The 19,927-nt window shown below is 44.8% G+C and overlaps 1 protein-coding gene across 1 annotated transcript in view; it reads left to right on the forward strand.

Moving 5' to 3' along the window:
* The first annotated feature begins 15,284 nt into the window (after positions 1 to 15,284).
* Gxylt2 (glucoside xylosyltransferase 2) overlaps positions 15,285 to 19,927 on the forward strand; it is a 91,690-nt gene continuing 87,047 nt past the window's right edge. Inside the window, exon 1 of the mRNA XM_036182782.1 lies at positions 15,285 to 15,565. Coding sequence (XP_036038675.1) covers positions 15,285 to 15,565 — 281 coding nt within the window. The remainder of the gene's footprint in view (positions 15,566 to 19,927) is intronic.

Here is a 19,927-nt window from a genome sequence, read left to right on the forward strand (position 1 = left end):
AAAGCAATGCTCTCTCGACCTAGTTGTAATACACAAGATTAGTCTCCTCTCTTCCTTCTTTCCCTTTGCCTTCTAATCCCTTATCTGACTGCCACTGTCTATTCACACAAGCCTGCTGAGCTTCTTCACAGTCCGGTGAAAATGAACTATGAGGCAATATGTTCTAAAAGCTAGATAGGTCTTAAAACCATAGTGTATCCCAACAGTATCATTAAAACATAATTGTAGGTATTGCTATAATATAGATTGTAAAAGTTCCCCCAAAGGTACATATGGGAAAAGCTTGATCCTAAGCCTCTAGGGCTACTGATAGAAACTGGGATTTTTGAAGGGTGTGGGTCTCGTGGGAGGAAATTTTGCCAGTGAGAGCATGCCCTGCCTCCAAATGCCCTAGTCCCTTCTCTGACTCTCGGACACTCTAAGGCTCACACCACCAGGAGCTTCCAAACAAGAGGGTGACTGACTGAGATTCCCAAGCCTTCTGCACAGCGGCAGATACCCGTCACCACAGAGTCACAGACTTAAAGCAGTGCAGATGTGTCCTCCTACAGAGGTCAGAAGTCGGAAATGAGTTTCACTGCACTAAAGTGATGGCATGGTTGAGTTCTTCTAGGGCCTCCAGGAGAGACTCCATGTGATTAACATTTCCTTCCCTCCCCCCTTCTTTCCTTCCTCTCTTCCTTTTCCCTCCATTCCTCTTTTTCTTTCTCTTACTGTTTTTTGTTTGTTTGCTTGTTTGTTTGTTTGAAATAGTATCTTACCATGTTTCCTTGGCTGTCCTGAAACTAGACACATAGACCAAGCTGGCCTCAAACTCACAGAGATCCGCCTGCCTCCAAGTGCTGGGATGAAAGGCATACACCACCCGTGGAGGCCCACAAATGTTTCCTAGTGAGAGCTGAGCTGGCTTTACACAGCAAAGCTGCATTAGAGGATTGCCTGACCATGTGCATGGTTTCTAGGTGACTGGAAGTGTCTGAACTTGGCTGTGCTGGGGGACGTCTTTTGCTCCATCCCTTGGCATCCTTATAAATAGCCCTTTAGAAGAGACAGAAGGGGCCAGTGGATTCAGATCCAGGCTGTCCCGAGGCTATCCTGTGTTTCTATCTGTTTCTCTCCTCTCTATCCTTCTATGTAAATCTCTTATCCCTCTCTTATCAAGAGTACTCTGGGGGAAAATGTTGGAACCAGCCTCTCAGTTGGCCTCCCACAACCACCATGCCCAGCGCTCTTGTACTCTTGTTTCTTGATGTGAATCATTCCAAACTCTTGCTTCAGCTACTTTTTCTCCATCTTCTTTTGTCCCTATTGCCTCCATTACTAATCCTGTTGATTACATTCTACTGACATTCTAAATGAGTGAACTCTTTCTACCTGGCTCCAGCAACAGTTTTAACATCCACATTCCAAGAAAAGATATTGAGGGGAAACTGGGCTTCTTTTTACGATGCATCTCAAAACCCTTCTAGCATCAATCCATCATTCAATCTTAGAACTTACTTCACATGTTCGGGTATTTCCTTTGTACTCTCTGAGTTGTAAGTAACTTGTCAACACAAAGGGATCCAAGAAATGAAAGATATTTTCTCTGTACAGTGAAGATACAGCTACTCCACTGTCATTCATTTATTAGTGGTTCTCAATCTGTGGGTTGAGAACCCTTTGGGGTCAAATGACCCTTTCATAGGGTTCAGATATTAGATACTCTACATATCCTGTATTTACATTGTGGTTTATAACAGTACCAAAATTACAGTTACGAAGGAGCAACAAAAATAGTTATGGTTGGGGGTCACCACAACATGAGCAACTGTATTAAAGGGACTTAGTGTTAGGGAGATTGAGAACCACTGATCTATACTATGGCTGGTAAGAATCTGACTTCAGTTCACTTACAAGTATCAGGCATTTCACTATATAGATTTAAAGTCTCTATATTGGAAGAGAGAGAGAGAGAGAGAGAGAGAGAGAGAGAGAGAGAGAGAGAGAGAGAGAGAGAGAGAGAGCACACAAACACACGTGGGCTTTTGTGTGTGGAGGCCAGATGTCAACTTTAAGTTGCTCAGGAGTCATCCACCTTGTTTTTTGAGACAAGGTCTTTGAGTAGAACTCAGGGCTTGCCGATTAGGCCAGACTGATGGCCAGCAAGCCCCAAGGGTCGTGCTAGCTTTACTGCCCTCCACTCCTACCAGTGCTGACTGGGATTACATGCAAACACCTGCATGCTTGGCTTTTTTTTTTTTTTTTTTTTTGGTTTTTTGAGACAGGATTTCTCTGTGTAGCTTTGCACCTTTCCTGGATCTCACTCTGTAGACCAGGATGGCCTCGAACTCACAAAGATCTGCCCGGCTCTGCCTCCCAAGTGCTGGGATTAAAGGCGTGCTTGGCTTTTTACATGGTGTTGGGAATAGAACTCAGGTCCTCATATATATACAGTATACATTTCCTGACTGAGCTATCTCTCCTGCCCAAGGTTTCTATCTATCTACTTGCTCTGTATTTTTGTAGAACTATGTGTAGATATAGATTTCTTCTTATGAATCATACTTTTTAAATCAGTGGTTTGTGTCTTTTTCAGCTCCATAGAACACAGCCATTTTCTTGCCTAACTTTCTCTCTCCAAGCCCTCAGTCTTTCTTTCTGAAACACTAATTGGAGAGATAAGTGGATAGATAGTATACACATATGCATAATCATATAACTCTATTAGATCTTATCCTGTTGTTTTCCTTGACCTGAACTTTTTGTGAAGATTAATTTTGATGGCCAATGTGCTTGAATTTAGAATCACCCAAGTGACACATCTTTAGGTATGTTTGTGAGATTCCAGAGAGGATTACCTGGAGAGGGAGGATGGAGACAGTGCTGTCCCATGGGTTGGACACACTCATGGGTTGTGCACTAGCTTTTCCTGACTGCAGGTTCAGTGTGACACGCCGCCTCATCCACTTGCTGCCATGTCTTACCCTCCATGATGGACTGCGTCTAACTCCGAGCTAAACTAAATTCTTCCTCCCTCAGGTCAGGTACTTGACCACAGTGACTAGGAAAGCAAGATTATGCCTTTCGGGTCTGATTTGTTTGTGATGCTGGCAACCAAACTCAGGGCCTTGCACGTGTGTGGTGACCATTCTACCATGGAGGTTCACTCCCAACCTCTTAATTTCTTTTTACATTTGTGTGTCACAGCTGTGTGTGCTAGTGTATACATGTGTTCACATGTGCATATGTAGGCATACATGTTTGCTGCTGCTTGTGGAAACCAAAAGGTGACACCTGTCCCCTTGCTCGGTTGCTTGCCATTCTATTTATTGAGGCAGGGCCTGTTTATTTGTATATTTTATTTCATGTGTGTATGTTGCCTGCATACATATGTATGCCTGGTACATACAGAGGTTAGTAGTGAGTGTTGGGTCCCCGGGAACTAGAGTTTCTGGTGTTTCTGAGCCATCCTTAGGGTGCTAGGAATCAAACCCAGGTCCTTTGTGAGAGCAACAAGTGCTGTCCACTCACTGCTGAGCCATCTCACCAGGCCCGAGGCAGGGGGCTTTTGCTGAACCTGGAATTTGCTGATTCCAACTCCTGCTGGTCTACGGAGCAGGTTTGCCTCAGGGATTCCCTGTTCTTCCCTCTGAGCACAAGGACTACAATTGGGTTGCTCTGCCTGCTTTTGTGTGGTTGCTGGGATCAAAACTCTCTTCAATCTGGGAGATGTCTCACCAACCCTCCCTAATTTATGACTTAAAAAAAAAACTTTTAGAACTACATTTTGAGATGCTCCCTTGGACCTATCACCTAGTTTTATCTCATTTTTCCATCAGGTAAATTTCACATGCTATTTAGTCCATTAATTGAGTTTCTACTTATATATTTAAAATTTTTAGATGTAATGCCTCCTCCCAACTTCCTAGTTCCTTTTGATAATCAACATCAGTTCCATAACCTCTCCTAATTCTCTATTATTATTTTAGTTATGTTTACATTGTATGTATGTAAGTATGTATGTATGTATGTATGTATGTGTGCATCTATCTATCTATCTATCTATCTATCTATATGTGTATATATGTGTGTGTGTGTGTGTGTTCATATGCATGTGTCTGCAGTTAGGCATATGTGTTTAAACATGGAGAGCAAAGGTCAACTTTGGATGTCTTTTTCTATTGTTCCCCACATTAGTTTTGAGACAGGGCCAAGACTAGCAGCTGATCAGTGAGTTACAGAGCCTCTGTCTCTACCACTCCATTGCATCCTCACATCCAGCTTTCTACATGGGTGCTGGGGATCTGAACTCAGGACCTGTATGTACATGGCAGGCACTTTACTGACTAGGCCATGTCCCAAGACTCTTACTTCTTTAGAACTATTGTACATACTTATCTTGGATCCCACACTAGCTGTTGCTATGCTTGCATCATGCTAGCCAAGCATTCTCTGCAGCTTGTCCTTTGTGCTGGTTTTTGCTTGTCATGACTTACTTCCTCCTCTGTTTTCTGGTCTGGGGTTATAAAATATAGTTCTTTGAATTTTATCTGTGTAAATTCTTAGAAAGCTGGTGCATTCGTTGACTAGGGCATCCACAGCAAATTACATCTGGGTAACTTCAGAGTTTGGGAAGGCAAAATGCTGAAGCCATACTGCCAGCAGGGACATGCTTGCCCTGCAAGCCTATGGGGGAAAATCCCCTTACTTCTTCCAGTTTCTGGTTGCCATGGCATCATTCAAATTATGGCACTGTGAGCCAAATCTTCACATGGCTCTCTTTCATGTGTGTGTGCTTCTCGGTGCCCTCTCACATTCTTCTTCTAGGTATAGTTTTGTGTCCTGAGAATGAAACACAGGGTCTTGTATTGATGAAATTATTAAGGCCACTCCACGTAGTTAAAAGGGAGGTTTATTTTGTGGGGAAACTTATAAAGTAAAGGGATTAGTTACAGGGCCTGGAAAAGGTGTAGCACACACAGTCTGGCGGTGTTCTCTGGAGAACTCTGCTTGATCTACCACCAGCGACCAGGGTCCAGGAACCAAGAGAGCTGGCCCATCCGGATCTCAGGTCTTCAGAGTCCTCTCTTGGCCGCACCTTGTAGGCATGACAGTTACCGAAGCCTCAATGGGGGTTGGAACTTCCAGGCTAAGGCTGGAATGGCTACTCACTACATCTCCCCCTTTTGTCTAAATAAGAAGGTTCTAACCTAATACAAGACTATATACAAAGGGATGGTTATCAAATATTGTCCAGGAGTAATGAGGGATAATGACCTAGATAAGTTGGAATTACAATAAGTGCAAACAATATCAAGCAAGAAACACATACTAAAATCCAGAAAAGTCTAGAGTGTAGATAAATGGTGTGTTACAAAGATCATTCCAAAAGGTGTCCTATCCTAAAGAACCTGAATCTAATACTTAATATGGTCTATCTAAGATATATATATATATATATATATATATATATATATCACACACATACACATATATACATACATACATACATACACACACACACACACACACACACACACTAAGTTGTAACTATAACTGCTAGTCTTCAATCCCATCAAAGACCTGAGAAGGAATATAATGGTACCTGAGAAATGGAAGATGGATGCAAGCAACTTTCGGGAGTCTTGCAAGAGTAGACAGAGACATCTGGCAGCCTGGACAGTCACCTAATGTTTCTTAGCATTGTTGGTGCATTCAAATTGGCTACAGGCCTAGAGTATCTGACAGACCATTTTCAGAAGCAGGAATTCTGGAAGACCATCTTACCCTGTCTTGGCAGAGTTCAAAAGTCACTTTTCCTTGTGTCCCGCTTGTCCAGAAGGACAGCATTTGTATTGTCAGCAGTTGAGACAAGGGTAGTTCTTTGCCCAATAGGCCATTTTGTGCCAAGAAAACAAATTTCCAAATGAAAATGTTTTAGAAGCCCAACGTTCTCTCAGGATCAAATTGGTGCTGCCAGGAGCAATTGTGTCTCACGTCAACAGAATTCTAAGTTATTTAAATGCCATATTCTCTAGGTCCATGAAGTGTTTGAAGATTACCTGTCCATCTGCCCTATGTATCTATAAATCTAGATAACCTAACTAACATAACTATAGAGATGACAAGCATAGGTGACCGTAAATATATGTCTTAACTACCTAAATAACCTAAGGACTAAGGCTTCATGTAAACAAGGTAAACAGTCTATAAGCAAATGTACATTAATGGATGATGACTTCAAAATTATGACAAAACACAAGATATTTAAAACAGAGGTAGGAATGTATAGTGTAATATGTAATATGACAATAATCTTAAATATATATCAATATACAGAATATCCTAAACAGAAGTAGAATATACATATAGTATGACAGATATAAATTTACATTTGTATCAATATACAAATATTTCAAATAAGAGTAGAAATATATGTACATTATAACAAATATAGTCTGTATTGTATCAATATACAAATTATCGTAAACAGGAATATAAAAATAGTTTACATTTGTATCAACATATAAGAATCCATAACAGTGCAAATTATCTAAGGCTGCTTTTTACTAAATTTGTTTACTAGTATATACAATAATCTACCATAATATCTTATACCTAGGGGGTTGGAACTTCCAGATCAAAGCGGAATGGCTACCCACTACAGTCTTGTACATCTTTAGCACACTAGACAAGAGCCAACTACTGAACTATACTTCCCAGCTCTCCCCTCCCCTTCTTATATGGGTAAGACACCCAGCCATTGCCTTTAGGTCTTATTCTACATCTAGAATGATTTCACCTCAGGATTCCTAATTACCAGTATCTATCTAATTACATTTGGAAAAAAAAAAAGAAAGAACTATTTTAAAATCAGGTGAGAGTTGGAACTTTTAAGTCGACATGGATTTTGAACAGATAATATTTAACGTATACCTAGAATTTAAATTGTGTTTGATCAATGAAAATTAGTTCTTGCTTTTGGAAACTGGAGAAACTGCCTATTTGAGACTGTTTTGATCTAAAATTTCTACCGGAAACTTTTGTCCCATGGAAGATCAACCCACATGAGGGTTATTGGGAATTCCCAACTCCTTGCTGCCTTCTCCCTCCTCTGGGGAGCACAGCTGGCAGTTCCTGGGAGGGAGACTCTTCGTTGTGTTCCTACCCAAAGTGCCACTTTTTGAGGGGACGGTGTCTTCATTAAATGTCCTAACTGTCTAATCTTTACGACCACGTTGGCTTCAGTACTGAAGAATCCTTCTGATTGTTAAACTTCCTGGGTTTGGAGCATCAGTGACTCTCCTCGTTCCCACCAGCTCAGTCATGCATATCGAAAGGCGTTTATACACCATTGAGAGACACCGAATGCAATTTGAACAAACAAGAGATACGTCATTGTCTTGGGTAGCTCATCATAATGAAAATGTTAACTCTTCATAAGTTAATTTGTGAGATAGCCTCAATTCCAATGCATCATTTGGAAATTTACCAACAAACCATTTCTAAGTTCATCTGGAGAAATAGAAAACGTCCAATGTGCTCAGACTCACCATTTTGGGTGTGTAAACACACTGTAGAAAATGCCTTTTCACTCATACACAGGAGACATGTAAACAGAATGGGATAGAAACCCTGGATATATTCTAAAACACACACAGGGGCATTATGACATGACAAGGTTATCTCAAACTGATGTGGGAAAGGTGGACTGGATGGTATTTGTGTGGGGACAACTAAACAAATTGCCACCACTACTGTGAGATGCCTGAGAGAAAGGGTTGACAGACAAGGTGGCTCAGGCCCAGTACTCAGTAAAGTAGGAAAAAAGAGGATTGTAAGTTCAAAGCCAGCCTCGGTACATACCAAGGTGCTGTCTCAAAAAACAAAGATAACTTTTTCTTTTCATTTTTTTCAAGGCAGAGTTTCTCTGTGTAGTTTTGATGCCTGTCCTGGATCTCAACCTGTAGACCAGGCTGGCCTTGAACTCACAGAGATCCACCTGGCTCTGCCTCCTGAGTGCTGGGATTAAAGGCGGGCACCACCACTGCCTGGCTCAAAGATAACTTTTCTTTTTTTCTTTTTCTTTCTTTCTTCTTCTTCTTTTTATTTATTTTATTTATTCTTTTATTATTATTATTATTTATTTTTTTTTTAGCTGAGGACTGAACCCAGGGCCATGTGCTTGCCAGGCAAGCGCTCTACCACTGAGCTAAATCCCTAACCCCAAAGATAGCTTTTAAATGTCTACTAAGTTTCATTTCCAACTCAAATGGTTGGGCCAGCAGCAATTGCAGGACATAAGAAAACTAGAATTCAGAGTCCCAGGCTGTGTTTAGACATACAGCCTTTCTCTCTCTCTCTCTCTCTCTCTCTCTCTCTCTCTCTCTCTCTCTCTCTCTCTCTGTGTGTGTGTGTGTGTGTGTGTGTGTGTGTGTGTGTGAGAGAGAGAGAGAGAGAGAGAGAGAGAGAGACAACATGTGTGAGTGTGTGTGTGAGAGAGAACATGTGTGAGTGTGTGAATGTGTGTGTGTGAGAGAGAACATGTGTGAGTGTGTGAATGTGTGTGTGAGAGAGAGAACATGTGTGACTGTGTGAATGTGTGTGGTGTGTGTGTGTGTGTGTGTGTGTGTGTGTGTGTGTTCCTATGGGTATGCATATGTGTGTGCATGCATGTGCAGGCCACAGGTCAACCTAGAGTATCATTCCTCAGGAGTTATCCACCTTCTTTTTTGAGACAGGGTTTCTATTGGCCCAGGACTCACCAAGTAGACCAGACTGGCTGGAGAGGGAGCCCTGGCTTCACCTGCCTCTACTTCCCCAATGCTAGGACCACTCTTTACTATGTCATGGTCACCCACATCCATGCTTTCTGCTGTACATTCTGTAAGTTTGGACATCAGTATAATGACATGTATCTACTATGACACAGTGGCACCGATCCGCATTATTACTACTGACATGCAGCCGATTCCAACATCCTAAGAATCCTCAGCTGACTGCTTAACCCCAGCTCCCCATCCTTATGCTGTCTATATGGATTTGCCTTTTCTACAGTGTGTCATACAAGAGAAAATCTTCCCAGACTTTTTTCACACTTAGTGTGGATGTGAGATTCTCAAGCAGGTTTTATTTGTGGATTAATCATTGAGTTATTCTTTGTCAATGATACCACATTGTCTTCACGTCTCATTATTTGTTTATTAATTCACCTACTGAAGAAAGTATTGGTGATTTCCAGTATTGGAGAAAATGGATAGCAATTCTGTAAGAGCCCGTGTGTGCATTTTTGTTGCTTACTTGGGTAAATATTTGGGAGTGTTGCCTTGGTTACTGTTCTATTGTTGTGAAGGGGCACCATGACCCAGGCAACTTCTAAAGAGAGGCATTGAATTAGAGGCTTGCTTACAGTTTCAGAGGATTAGCCCATGATCATCATGGCAGGGGCATCATGGCAGCAGGCAGGCAGGCATGGTGCTGGAGCAGTAGCTGAGAGCTCACACCTGATGTGAAAGTTGATCAGGCAGAGAGGGGGTGAGATTAGGCCTGGCATGGGCTTTTCAAACCTCAGAGCCCACCCCCACTGACATATCTCTTCCAACAAAGTCACACCTCTAATCCTTCCTAAACAGTTCACCAACTGGGAGCCAAACATTCAAATGGGAGCCTATGGGGACCTTTCTTATTCAAACCACCACAGATGTTGTTTTTCACTGTGTGTAAGCCTACATTTATATTCCTAAGAAGTTGTCAAGCTGCCTTTCAAAGTGACTGGAGTATGTGTTGTTCCACAGCCTCAGCATCTGGTGGTTATCAGTGCTGTAGTCCCTAGAAGGTCTAACAGGAGCATGGCACTTTCTCCTCGTAACGTGGAATTTCCAAACAGCCAAATACCTCTTTAAAATATTTATTTATTTGTTTGTGTGTTTGGTTTTGCCTGCATGTATGTCTGTGTAAGGGTGCTGAGAACTGAATCCCGGTCCTCTGGAAGAGCAGCCAGTACTCTTAACCTCTGAGCCATCTCTCCAGCCTCCTGCCCCCAAATACCTTTTTAAAAATATATTTGTTTGACATCTGTCTGTCTTTGCCATGAGATGTCTATTCAGATCTTTGGCTTATGTATTTGAAAGGTTGACCTTTTCTTATTGTTGAGCGCTGAGAGCTCTTTTTATAAGATGAGTCCTTTGCAAACATTTTCTCCGTCTGTGTCTTGTTTACTCATTCCTTTTACGTTATCTTTCACAGACCAGTGTTTACTTTAAGGAGGCTCAGTTAATCTGAGAATTTCTTTTGTGGATCAGTCTTTAATGTTGTATCTTTAAAAAGAAAGAAAGAAAAACTCACCATAATATTCATGGCCACTTAAGACTTGCTTGGATCAGGTGTCCTCTCTAAGTTTTACAGCATTAAGTTTTACATTTGAGTTTTTGATCCATTTCGAGGCGTGTGTGTGTGTGTGTGTGTGTGTGTGTGTGTGTGTGTAAGGTGTACAATATGTAATTAGATTTGTCTTTTGTGTGAGGGAATCCAGCTGTTCCAGCACTTGTTGAGAAGGAATCTTTGCTCCATTGGATTGCCTGGAATTTGCATGAATCGACATCTAGGCGCTGCATTCTGTTGTGCTGATTTGTCTGTATTTTCACCAATACCATACTACATTGATTACTGAGCTTTATAGTACATATTAATACCATAGCTGTCTTTAACCTCAGTACTGAGCTGGTTATTTGAAGGCATTTGGCTCTCTAAATGTAAAAGCATTTTGTTCATATCCACCAAATAAATATCCTGGTATGGGGGGGGGGGTGGGGGGGCTGAAGAGATGTCTCAGTGGCTAAGAGCACTGGTTAGTCTTCCAAAGGACCCAGATTCAGTTCTCAGAACTCACATGGCAGCTCACACATGTCTGTAATTCCAGTTTCAGGGGATCTGACACCCTCACACAGACATACATGCAGGCAGAACACTAATGTACATACAATAAAAATGAATGAATGAAAATGAATGAATTAAAAGTACTGATATTTGAATGCCAGTTGTGTGAGCCTATGGATCAATTGGGAAGGCCTGCCATATTGAAAATATCGACCCCGCACTTGGCAGGCAGAGGCAGGCAGATCTCTGTGAGTTCGAGGCCAGCCATCTGTTAAGATGTTGGCTACCTTGATCTTGCACACGTCTGTAATTCTAACACTCAGGAGGTGAAGGCAGGAGGGTTCATCCTTGGCTACATGGAAAGCTCAAAGCCATCCTGGACATAAGGAAACGAGACCCTTCTGAGAAAAAAAAATCTTCATATATGTTCAGGGGCTTTATTTATTTTTTCAGTCACCAGCACCTCTTCTTGGTTCTTAGAATTCCCATCTTTTTCTTTTTACCATGCATCTGTTCTTGCCTGTTGTCCTGCTCTTCTCATTAGAGCTTTTAGGATACTAAGAGCACTTGTCTGAAGTCCCTAACTGGTCGCCTGTCCACAGTGTCACATTGGTGGCAAATCTGAAACTCATTTGGCACAGACACTCTCTTCAGTCTGTATCTTGTGCCTCTTCACATGCCTTAGGATGTTCTTGTTGTTGCTGAAAGTCAAGGATTCTGCACTGGCCATAAAGAACTGAGGTCAGGTGGCTTTGGGGATGTGCTGGCAAGATGTGAAGGAAAAGAGCGTTGGGCAGCGCTGAGATCAGTCTTGCCAAGAACATCACAAGTGCTCCTGGCTGCCCTACATCTGTCTTAAGGAGGACAAGATAACGGGGAGGGACTGAAGTTGGGTCTTTCCCTTCCCCGAGGTTGGTAGGGTTCTGATACAGCCCAATAAACTTAGGCTTTGAGGAAGTTTCTCTTGAAGGGAGACCTTCGGAAGGCCTGGAGGACTTCAAAATGGCTTAATGGACACTTCTTGTCCCCTGCCAGAAGTGGACAGAGCTTTTTCTCCAATACTTGCTGTGAAAAGCTGCAAGAGGCTCACCACACTGAAATCCTAAAACCATCCCCCTTGGGGGCTTTCATTCTCAGAACTGTCCCAAAGAGCCCCCAGAGTTTGTCGGCTAAGGGTGGGTTGTTCCTACCCGGTACTGGTTTCTGTGGCGGGTTCTACACAGCTACCAGCTAGGTTTGGGAGGGGGGTACCAACAGAAGGAATTGTTTTGCTGAATGGGGGTGAGGGTAGGAAGGTAGGGCTTCACAGGGGTTCCTCCTGGCATTCAGACCCTGTATAATTCCCTCCCCACGGGTGTGGATTGGACTGAACAAATAGAAAAATGGCAAAGCTATGGGATTAGCCACCTCTGAGACTCAGTAGAAGAAGCCTGTAGCTTTTATCTTCCTAGGAGGGTCTGTCTCTCTTATCTTGTGACCCTGTCTTGACAGAAAGAGGAACCCCCACCCCCAGCAAGGACCTGAAGAAGATATCTGGTCCCCAGCCAGTTAAGAACAGTTTCCCTCAGTCCAGTGACCAAGAGAAGCTGGATTCTTCCATCTGCCATACTTCCCAGCTGAACCTTCTGATTGGACAGCACACCTTGGCCAACCAACCTCATTCTCAACATGCAGAAACTGTGAAATCAAATATGCATTGTAGCTAGGGATGGTGGCCCATGCCTTTAATGTCAGCACTCAGGAGTCTGAGGTGGGAGAATCTCTATGAATTTGAGGACAGCCTGGTCTACACGGCAAGTTCCAGGACAGTTGGAATAACATGGTGAGACTTTGCCTCAAAAACACAAACAAAAACCCAGATATGCGTTGTTTTACCCCACTACATTTTGAACCTGCTTTGTTTTATTACCATTTTTTCATTTATTTTACATCCTGACCACAGTTTCCCACCCCCCCCCCCTCCTCCCACCCCATACCCCCATCCCTACTCCCTGGAGCTACTTCTTATGAGGCTATAGACAATTCATCTAGAAAGTAAGGGAAAGAGAATGGGTCTAATTTCTGACAGAAGCAACCACTAGCTAGAAGTGTCAATAGTCCAGAGGGAGAAATAGAGCTGGGAGGCTGAGAGAGGAACCAATAAGCATTTACTCTGGCATCGTGGACTTCAATCCCCTGACACTGTAAGCCCAATTAAATGCTTTCTCTTATAAGTTGCCTTGGTCATGCTGTTTTAGAGGACTGGAGTCCACATTTAAAAAAAAAAAAAGTAGAGAGCTTTTCCTCCTTCCTTGAAGAGTGTTGGTGCACTCTTACAATCTCAGCATTGGGGATGGATACAGGGAGGTTCCTGGGGCTTGCTTCCTAGCCAGCCTAGCCTGCTTGGTGAGCTCCAGGCCTGTAAGAGATCCTGCTTCTCCCACCAGAGGTGTAGAGTGCCTAAAAAACTACAGCCCAAGTGTCTTCTGCCATCCACAGTCCACACACACACACACACACACACACACACACACACACACACACCTGTACACACATGAGCAACAGCATACACATGTGCACCCCCCCACACACACAAACACTTGAGTGCACACATCCATTAGAAAATTTCTACAAAAGCATGTTCTCTGTTTGATTCAGTCTATTGGTTCCAAGTTCTTTCTTTGTGTTCGACGCCCAAACCCTGGCCACAGTGATGTATTGCTTTGACCTACTTTGCCTGGCTGGGCCTCTGCTGCATACAGCATTCTTCTTAAGGAAGTGGGAAGGCACCTAGGCAGATTCAGGGGAGCTTTTTTTCCCACTGGGTCATGTTCCAAAATAACTGCATTTCTGAATCTGAAAGCCAAATGCCAGGTCTTGGAGTATCTGTGTTGGCCCTTGGCCCAGGTCAATATTTTACTCTGCCAAGTGTCCCGATCACCGCTGCAATGTCAGCAACATGCCAGAAGCTGCTAATTACTGTGACCACCCAGAGCATCCTTCCCACGAGTCTAGACACTCCACAGTGGGATTTATGACACCTGGGCTCTTCGAAAAGCCAGGGGGACCACTGCAATGTTAGAGCTCCTTCCTTTCTTTACCACACAGATTGCCAACCGTGCCCCTGCTACCTCTTAGATGCTTTCTTGGTGAGAGCCTCCCATTTATTAGATAGCCTTACTGCTATAACTTTAAGCACAACGGGTCCCCAAGGACTTGTAATCAGATGCTAACATAATGATTTATAATGTAATTTTAGATGAGTTATAAGACAACTTCTGGAAGCCCAGGGACAATGTGATTCCCTGGTGTTTTTTTTGTCCAACAGACATGCCACGGAGAGAGTTTATAGAATGCCTCCTGCCAGTTCATGCAGAGTAGAAGAGAATGTCCCCATGTTTCAGATCCTGACCGGGATGCCGTAGGAAAATAGCTGTGCAATTCTGACTCGGATCTGGTGGTCGCCAATGATGACGTCTCTGAAGAGTCCATTCTTACACTGGATTGTGAAGTTATTACTCGGTCTTAGCTCTGCGCCAGAAGGAAAACAGAATGTGCACGTGTGTATGTATGATAAACTATTTTGTTGTATTCATTGCCACAATTTCCACTGGGTCCCCATTGTGAGCCCCACATTGCCGTTCGTTTTGAAAGGATTATTTAACTTAATGCTCAGAGAGGCCTGTTATAGCAGCCTTATCGTTCCCATTTTGCGAGCTTGGAAAAGTTCTGTGTTTATCTCAGGTTCATCAAGCCAGTGACTGTCAGACTTCAGATTTGAAACTTGCAATCCATTTTACGTGGATCTAGCGGGACTGTATCCAGCAGTTGTTCATTGGTGCAAAGAATTCTGCCCCGGGTCAAGAGGGACTGCTCCAGCCTGCTGGATAGATGGATGAAATCAATGATAGGAACAGGTATGGAATAAGCAAACGCATGAGGGAACTGGATGGAGTGGTGGATGGAATGGGTGAGTGGGCACAGTGAGGTAGCTGGTGGGACAGCGAGTGAGTGGGTGGTAGAGTGAGTCTTCAGTGAGTGGATGCTTGCTTGAGTCGGAGAGAAACAGTCTTGAGAATGACTGGGTGGACTGGAGAGTGAATCTGAGTGCCTGGGTGAGTATGAGTACTCACAGAATGAATGAAGTGAATGGATGAAGGTGTAGCCAGTCTGCGCTACCAGAGGTCTAGGCATCTGGCAGCCTGCGGTGGGCTGCAGGGCCGCTACTCCACACACTACGGTAGGGAGGGCTGCTCCACCCGAGTCCACACGGACCTCCTTCCAGCCCTCCCCCTGCTTCTCATCTCCTCCCTCTCCTCCTCCTCCCCGTCCTCCTCCGCAGCCGCCAGCCTCGACCCCAGTCCGGGGCGAACCAGCCTGGACGCTGCGCCGCCGCGGGCCGCGATGCGCAGAGGGTCCGCGCCGCCCCGGGGCCGCCGCGCCGCACCATGAAGCTCCGCAGTAAGGCGGCAGCGCTGCTTCTGCTGGCGCTGGCCGTGCTGCTGCTGGCGCTGCTGTCCTTGCGCGCCCGCCGCGACCCGGAGCCCCCCGGGTTCCCCGCGCGCCCCGAGGCTGCCCCTCAGCGCCGCCACGCGCCGGTCCCCACGCGCCCTCCGGAGCCCCACGCCTTCCCCGGGGTCGCCGGCCGACGCTCCCCTAGGCGCGGGCCACCGCGTCCGCGCCCCCGAGCCGGCCGCCCGCGCGCCGCCAGCCGCGAGAAGTTGGCGAGGTGAGTCGTGGCACCCTGGATCCCTCCCATCTGGGGACGGGCGTCTCGCTACCCGCACCGGTGCCAAGTTCAAGGGCGGCTTGGGGCTGGATGGATGGAGAGGCAGATTCCAAGTTTCACCCACTCTCTACCTCTTCCCACCCCGCGGGACACGCTGACCACCCTGGTGACACCCATGCAGCTCCATGAAAGAGTGTCAGAGAAAGTGGCTTGTAGATTACGGGACGCAAGTGTCAGGGCAAGGCGTCTGGTTGCGTTCTTGCAAACATGTGCTCTTTGTTTAATTTTTCAAAAGCCATCGCCAGGCAACGAGCTCATTCTCTTGTTTCACGGGAGAATTCTGATCTTGATGGGAGTTGGAAAAGTTGGATGTTGAGCCAGGACTGGTTTGCGTTCTATGCAAGCTCCGGTACACGCGTGCTGCCCGCGGAGCCGGCATCTGGCTCAAGTTGATTAGAAAGAAGTTTTGTTCTTGGAGGGAGTGGTGCGTGGCACCACGGAGAGGCAGACTGGGGGTTTCCTGGTCTCTCTTGGAGCTGCAGGACCGCCAAAGGCTCCCGCTGGGAAACCATCTTAACCTTCGACCCTGCCCTCTCCCCAAACGAGGCGGTCCACGCGGCTGCCTTCCATCACAGCTTTTTATCTTTGGTCCTGGCGTTACCGGATGCCCGCAGGTTAGGGATTCGCGTTCTCCTTTGTTGTGGAGACAGTTTTGAACAGTCCCCCAGTCTTGTAGTTCCTCTGTTTCCTCTGCTCCTTCAGGGCTTCTGTTTCTAACTGCCTTGCAACGACCACATTTGCTGGCTCCTTAAATACTTGAAACAAGTTGAAGAATTCTTTTTTACCATAATGACGAAGTCTGGGCGCTTAAAAAAAAAAACAAAAAACTGTAGTTAAGAGAAACACGAAACCTTAAGAAGTAACTGGGTCAGCTTTTCTCGATCTATTTGCAATATATGCACATGGATATATATGTCAGGGGAGAAAATACTCCAGCAATCTGTCTGTTTTTATTATTATTATATTACTATCTTTATTTTGTGTATGCATATTGAGAGAGGCATGTGTGGAGGTCAGAAGTTGGTTTTATCTTTCCACCCGATATGTGCCCGGGAATGAATTCAGGTCCTCTGGCTTGGCAGTAGACACCTTACCCACTGAGCATCTTGCCACCTCCAATTGAAGACCTTAAAGTTCTTAGAACTCTTTACAAGTTCTGAATATGCACTTTTAAAAACCAGGCTATTTCTGTTGTATAATTAACAGGATTTTTCCCCCTCCAGTTTTCTGGGGTTTCTTATTTACAGTAGATTATTTCAGAGTTAAGCTACAAGTTCATTATGATGTCGGAGATAACAAAAGCTGGCATCACTTAACACAAACAGTGTCAACAGCACCATGTAAAAATAGCTATTAATAATTACACACACACACACACACACACACACACGCACGCACGCACGCACGCGCACGCACGCACGCACGCGCACACACACACACACACCCTGCAATCATTACAGTAACTCTTTGACAGTGGTCCATAAACTTCCCAGTATTAGAACTGTTGTACAGCATCATGAAAACTTGTTTCAAGTGTAGATTCTTAAACCTCAGTCAGCCCTACAGAATCCTAAAACATGGACAGTAATGTGTGTTTTTAATGTATGTTTTTCCTTCCTCCTTTACACTCTGTGTGTACATACGTGTTTGTGCATGTGAAGACCAGAGTTGACACCCAGGGTCTATCTCAGTTGTCTCCATCTTTTTTTTTTTTTTCCCTTGAGACATGGTCTCTCACTGAACCTGGAGCTTGCAGATTTGGCTGCTAGCAAACCCTAGGGATCCCCCTGTCTTCACCTTCCCAGAGCTGCAATTACAGAAGTCGGGGATCTGAACTTTGAGGTCTTCATGCTTGGGCCCGCCTGCTCTTCATCAGCGAAGCCATCTCCTCATCCTTCGGCTTTGCTTTGAGTACACGTCAGAGTGGCGGAGCTGCTCCATGATGCACCCATTAGTATTATCTGAGTTTTACAGACTCTGAATCAGAAGGGCTGTTTGTGCAGGGCTTACAGGTAAGAGTTAGAGGAGGCTAGAGACCCAGGCAGCCTGGGACTGGACAGAACTTGCTGTCAGGCAACTGTCTTGCCTGCAATTCATCACAGCACTGAGGTTTTTCTAAAGAAGCATCATGGATTCTTGGATGTGTCTCATTCTTCAAGGTGTTAGGGACATTGGGGCAGCATCTTCTTGTCTCCATCTGAACAAATTGGCTCTGACTCGAAGGAGATCGTGAATAGAATCCCAATGGATGCCAGAGTGAAGCTGTATTGCCTCAGGCAACAACATCCTGGAAGCCATTTTTCTTCTGAACATATCTCTTAGATGATCATGGAAATGATGCCCAACACCGGAGGAATGAAGAACTAATTCGAAAACTCTGGAAAGAGTGGGAAAAAAACCAAACAACAACAAAAAAAGCCACCAGGCACCTCAGATTCAAATTCATAAACAGTTGACATTTTCTGGGGGCATTTCCTTTCTTTTGCTACCCCCACACCAAGGGTAACTCAAGGTTTGAGGTGAAAAGGGAGGAGGGGCTCAAGATCCCCCCCCCCCCCCACCCCGGCCCTGACTCTTTTTATTGCTTTTTAAGTTCTGCCTGGGTGAAATTTTTGTGGTTGAGAAGGAATTTCATTTAGGGAGGGAAGAGAAAGCCTTGTGGCTTAATCTTTTTACGTGGCCAGAATCCAGAGGAGATAGAGGCTATGTGATCTCATTTCTCCCTCGTGGTGAGGGTTAGATGTGTGGTTGTAGTTAGCAGAAAGCTCGAGGGTAGATGGGACCCAGCCGGCCACCTGCTGACCACACAGAGCCCAGGCTGGCCCCCTGAGGGCCCTGCTGTACTTCAAGCTCTGCCACGTCAGTCAGTGTGGGGAGCGAAGCCTTCTCCTTTCACATCTTGTTTGCATTTCCAGCACGTTTTCCACGGGCTTGCCTGGTGAGCAGGCAGACCCTACAATTTTAGAACTAGCCATTGGTATGCCATCTGTCCTGTGGTGACTTCCTTCAACATAAACATGCGGCCGCGAGGGAAGGTCTGAGCTTTCAGGTCATGAACACCATCATGCGTGGACACCGTCCTGGAAGTAGCCACCACTGTAGAGTCCAACAAAAATGAAATTCTTCTGTTTTGGTTTCTTGATGGTTTATGCCTGGCTGACTTCCACAAAGAATTTGAGGTGACCACAGTAAAAGATCCATATGCAATAGAGTCATTAAAATAAGAAGGTCATGGAGGGGAGTAATAAGTACTGTTTGCTAACAATCGAGACCACTATTACTGAAGGATTAACTACTAAATTTAGTTGTAAGCTTCCTGGCAGCCAAATAAAAAAGGGAACATGGTGAGCTGCCCAATCTTCAGTGAATGATAAGAGAAGTTTGCTAAGAGATTTTTTTTTTTTAATGAAGCTAAATTCTAAAATAAGAGTTTTACTTGGGAATAGATTTCAGACTTTAGAAGACTGCATTTCCATGTTGCTTCAGAAAACTCTTTGAGCCTACATGTGGAAAAGGGAGTTCAATGTAACTGGGGATCCACAGTATAAAAAAGAATAGGGCTGAAGTGATGGTTGGTTGAGTCAAGTGTTTGGTCTGCAGGTGTGGGCACCTGAGTTTGGATCCCCAGCTACAACCCCAGCTCTCCTGTGTTGGAGTGGGAGGCTGAGAAAGGAGAATCCCCCAGAAACTTCAGGGCTAGCTAGCCTAGCATATACACCTGTCTCAGACACGGGTGGAAGGCAGGAACACTCCTAAGGATCCTTCAACCCCCACACATGTGATGTAGCACATGGACGGCAGTGCGCTCACGCATGCGCGCGCGCGCACACACACACACACACACACACACACACACACGTATGCGCGCACACACACACACGTATGCGTGCGCGCACACACAAATATATTAAAAGGGGAAAAGAAGATGCACATGGCCTGTGGAATTCAGCAGATTGGGTTCTGGTCCCAAGCCATTTTCATCTTTTTTTCTTCATCTACAAAAAATTAGGATATCGATCCAAAGTTTCCTGAGATCTCTTCCAGCTGTAATGCGATGATCCTTTGATGAGCACATGAGGATTGCAACCATGACTGTCACGTGTTGTTGCTTGCACGGTCAGCTCCACATTCCCTGCGCTGTCTCACTGATTGCTCAGACTCAGACCCCTCCTGAACTCTGTTCTTCCTCTTCTGGGCTAGCCTGTTTTCTTTTAAAATATGGCTTCTTTCAGAAAAAAAAAATTGCTACGTATATTTCTTTTGTGTGTGTGTGTGTGCATGCGCTTGTCACCCAGCGCACGT

The sequence above is a fragment of the Onychomys torridus genome, chromosome 3, assembly GCF_903995425.1.
Source record: "Onychomys torridus chromosome 3, mOncTor1.1, whole genome shotgun sequence".
Lineage (NCBI taxonomy): Eukaryota > Metazoa > Chordata > Mammalia > Rodentia > Cricetidae > Onychomys > Onychomys torridus.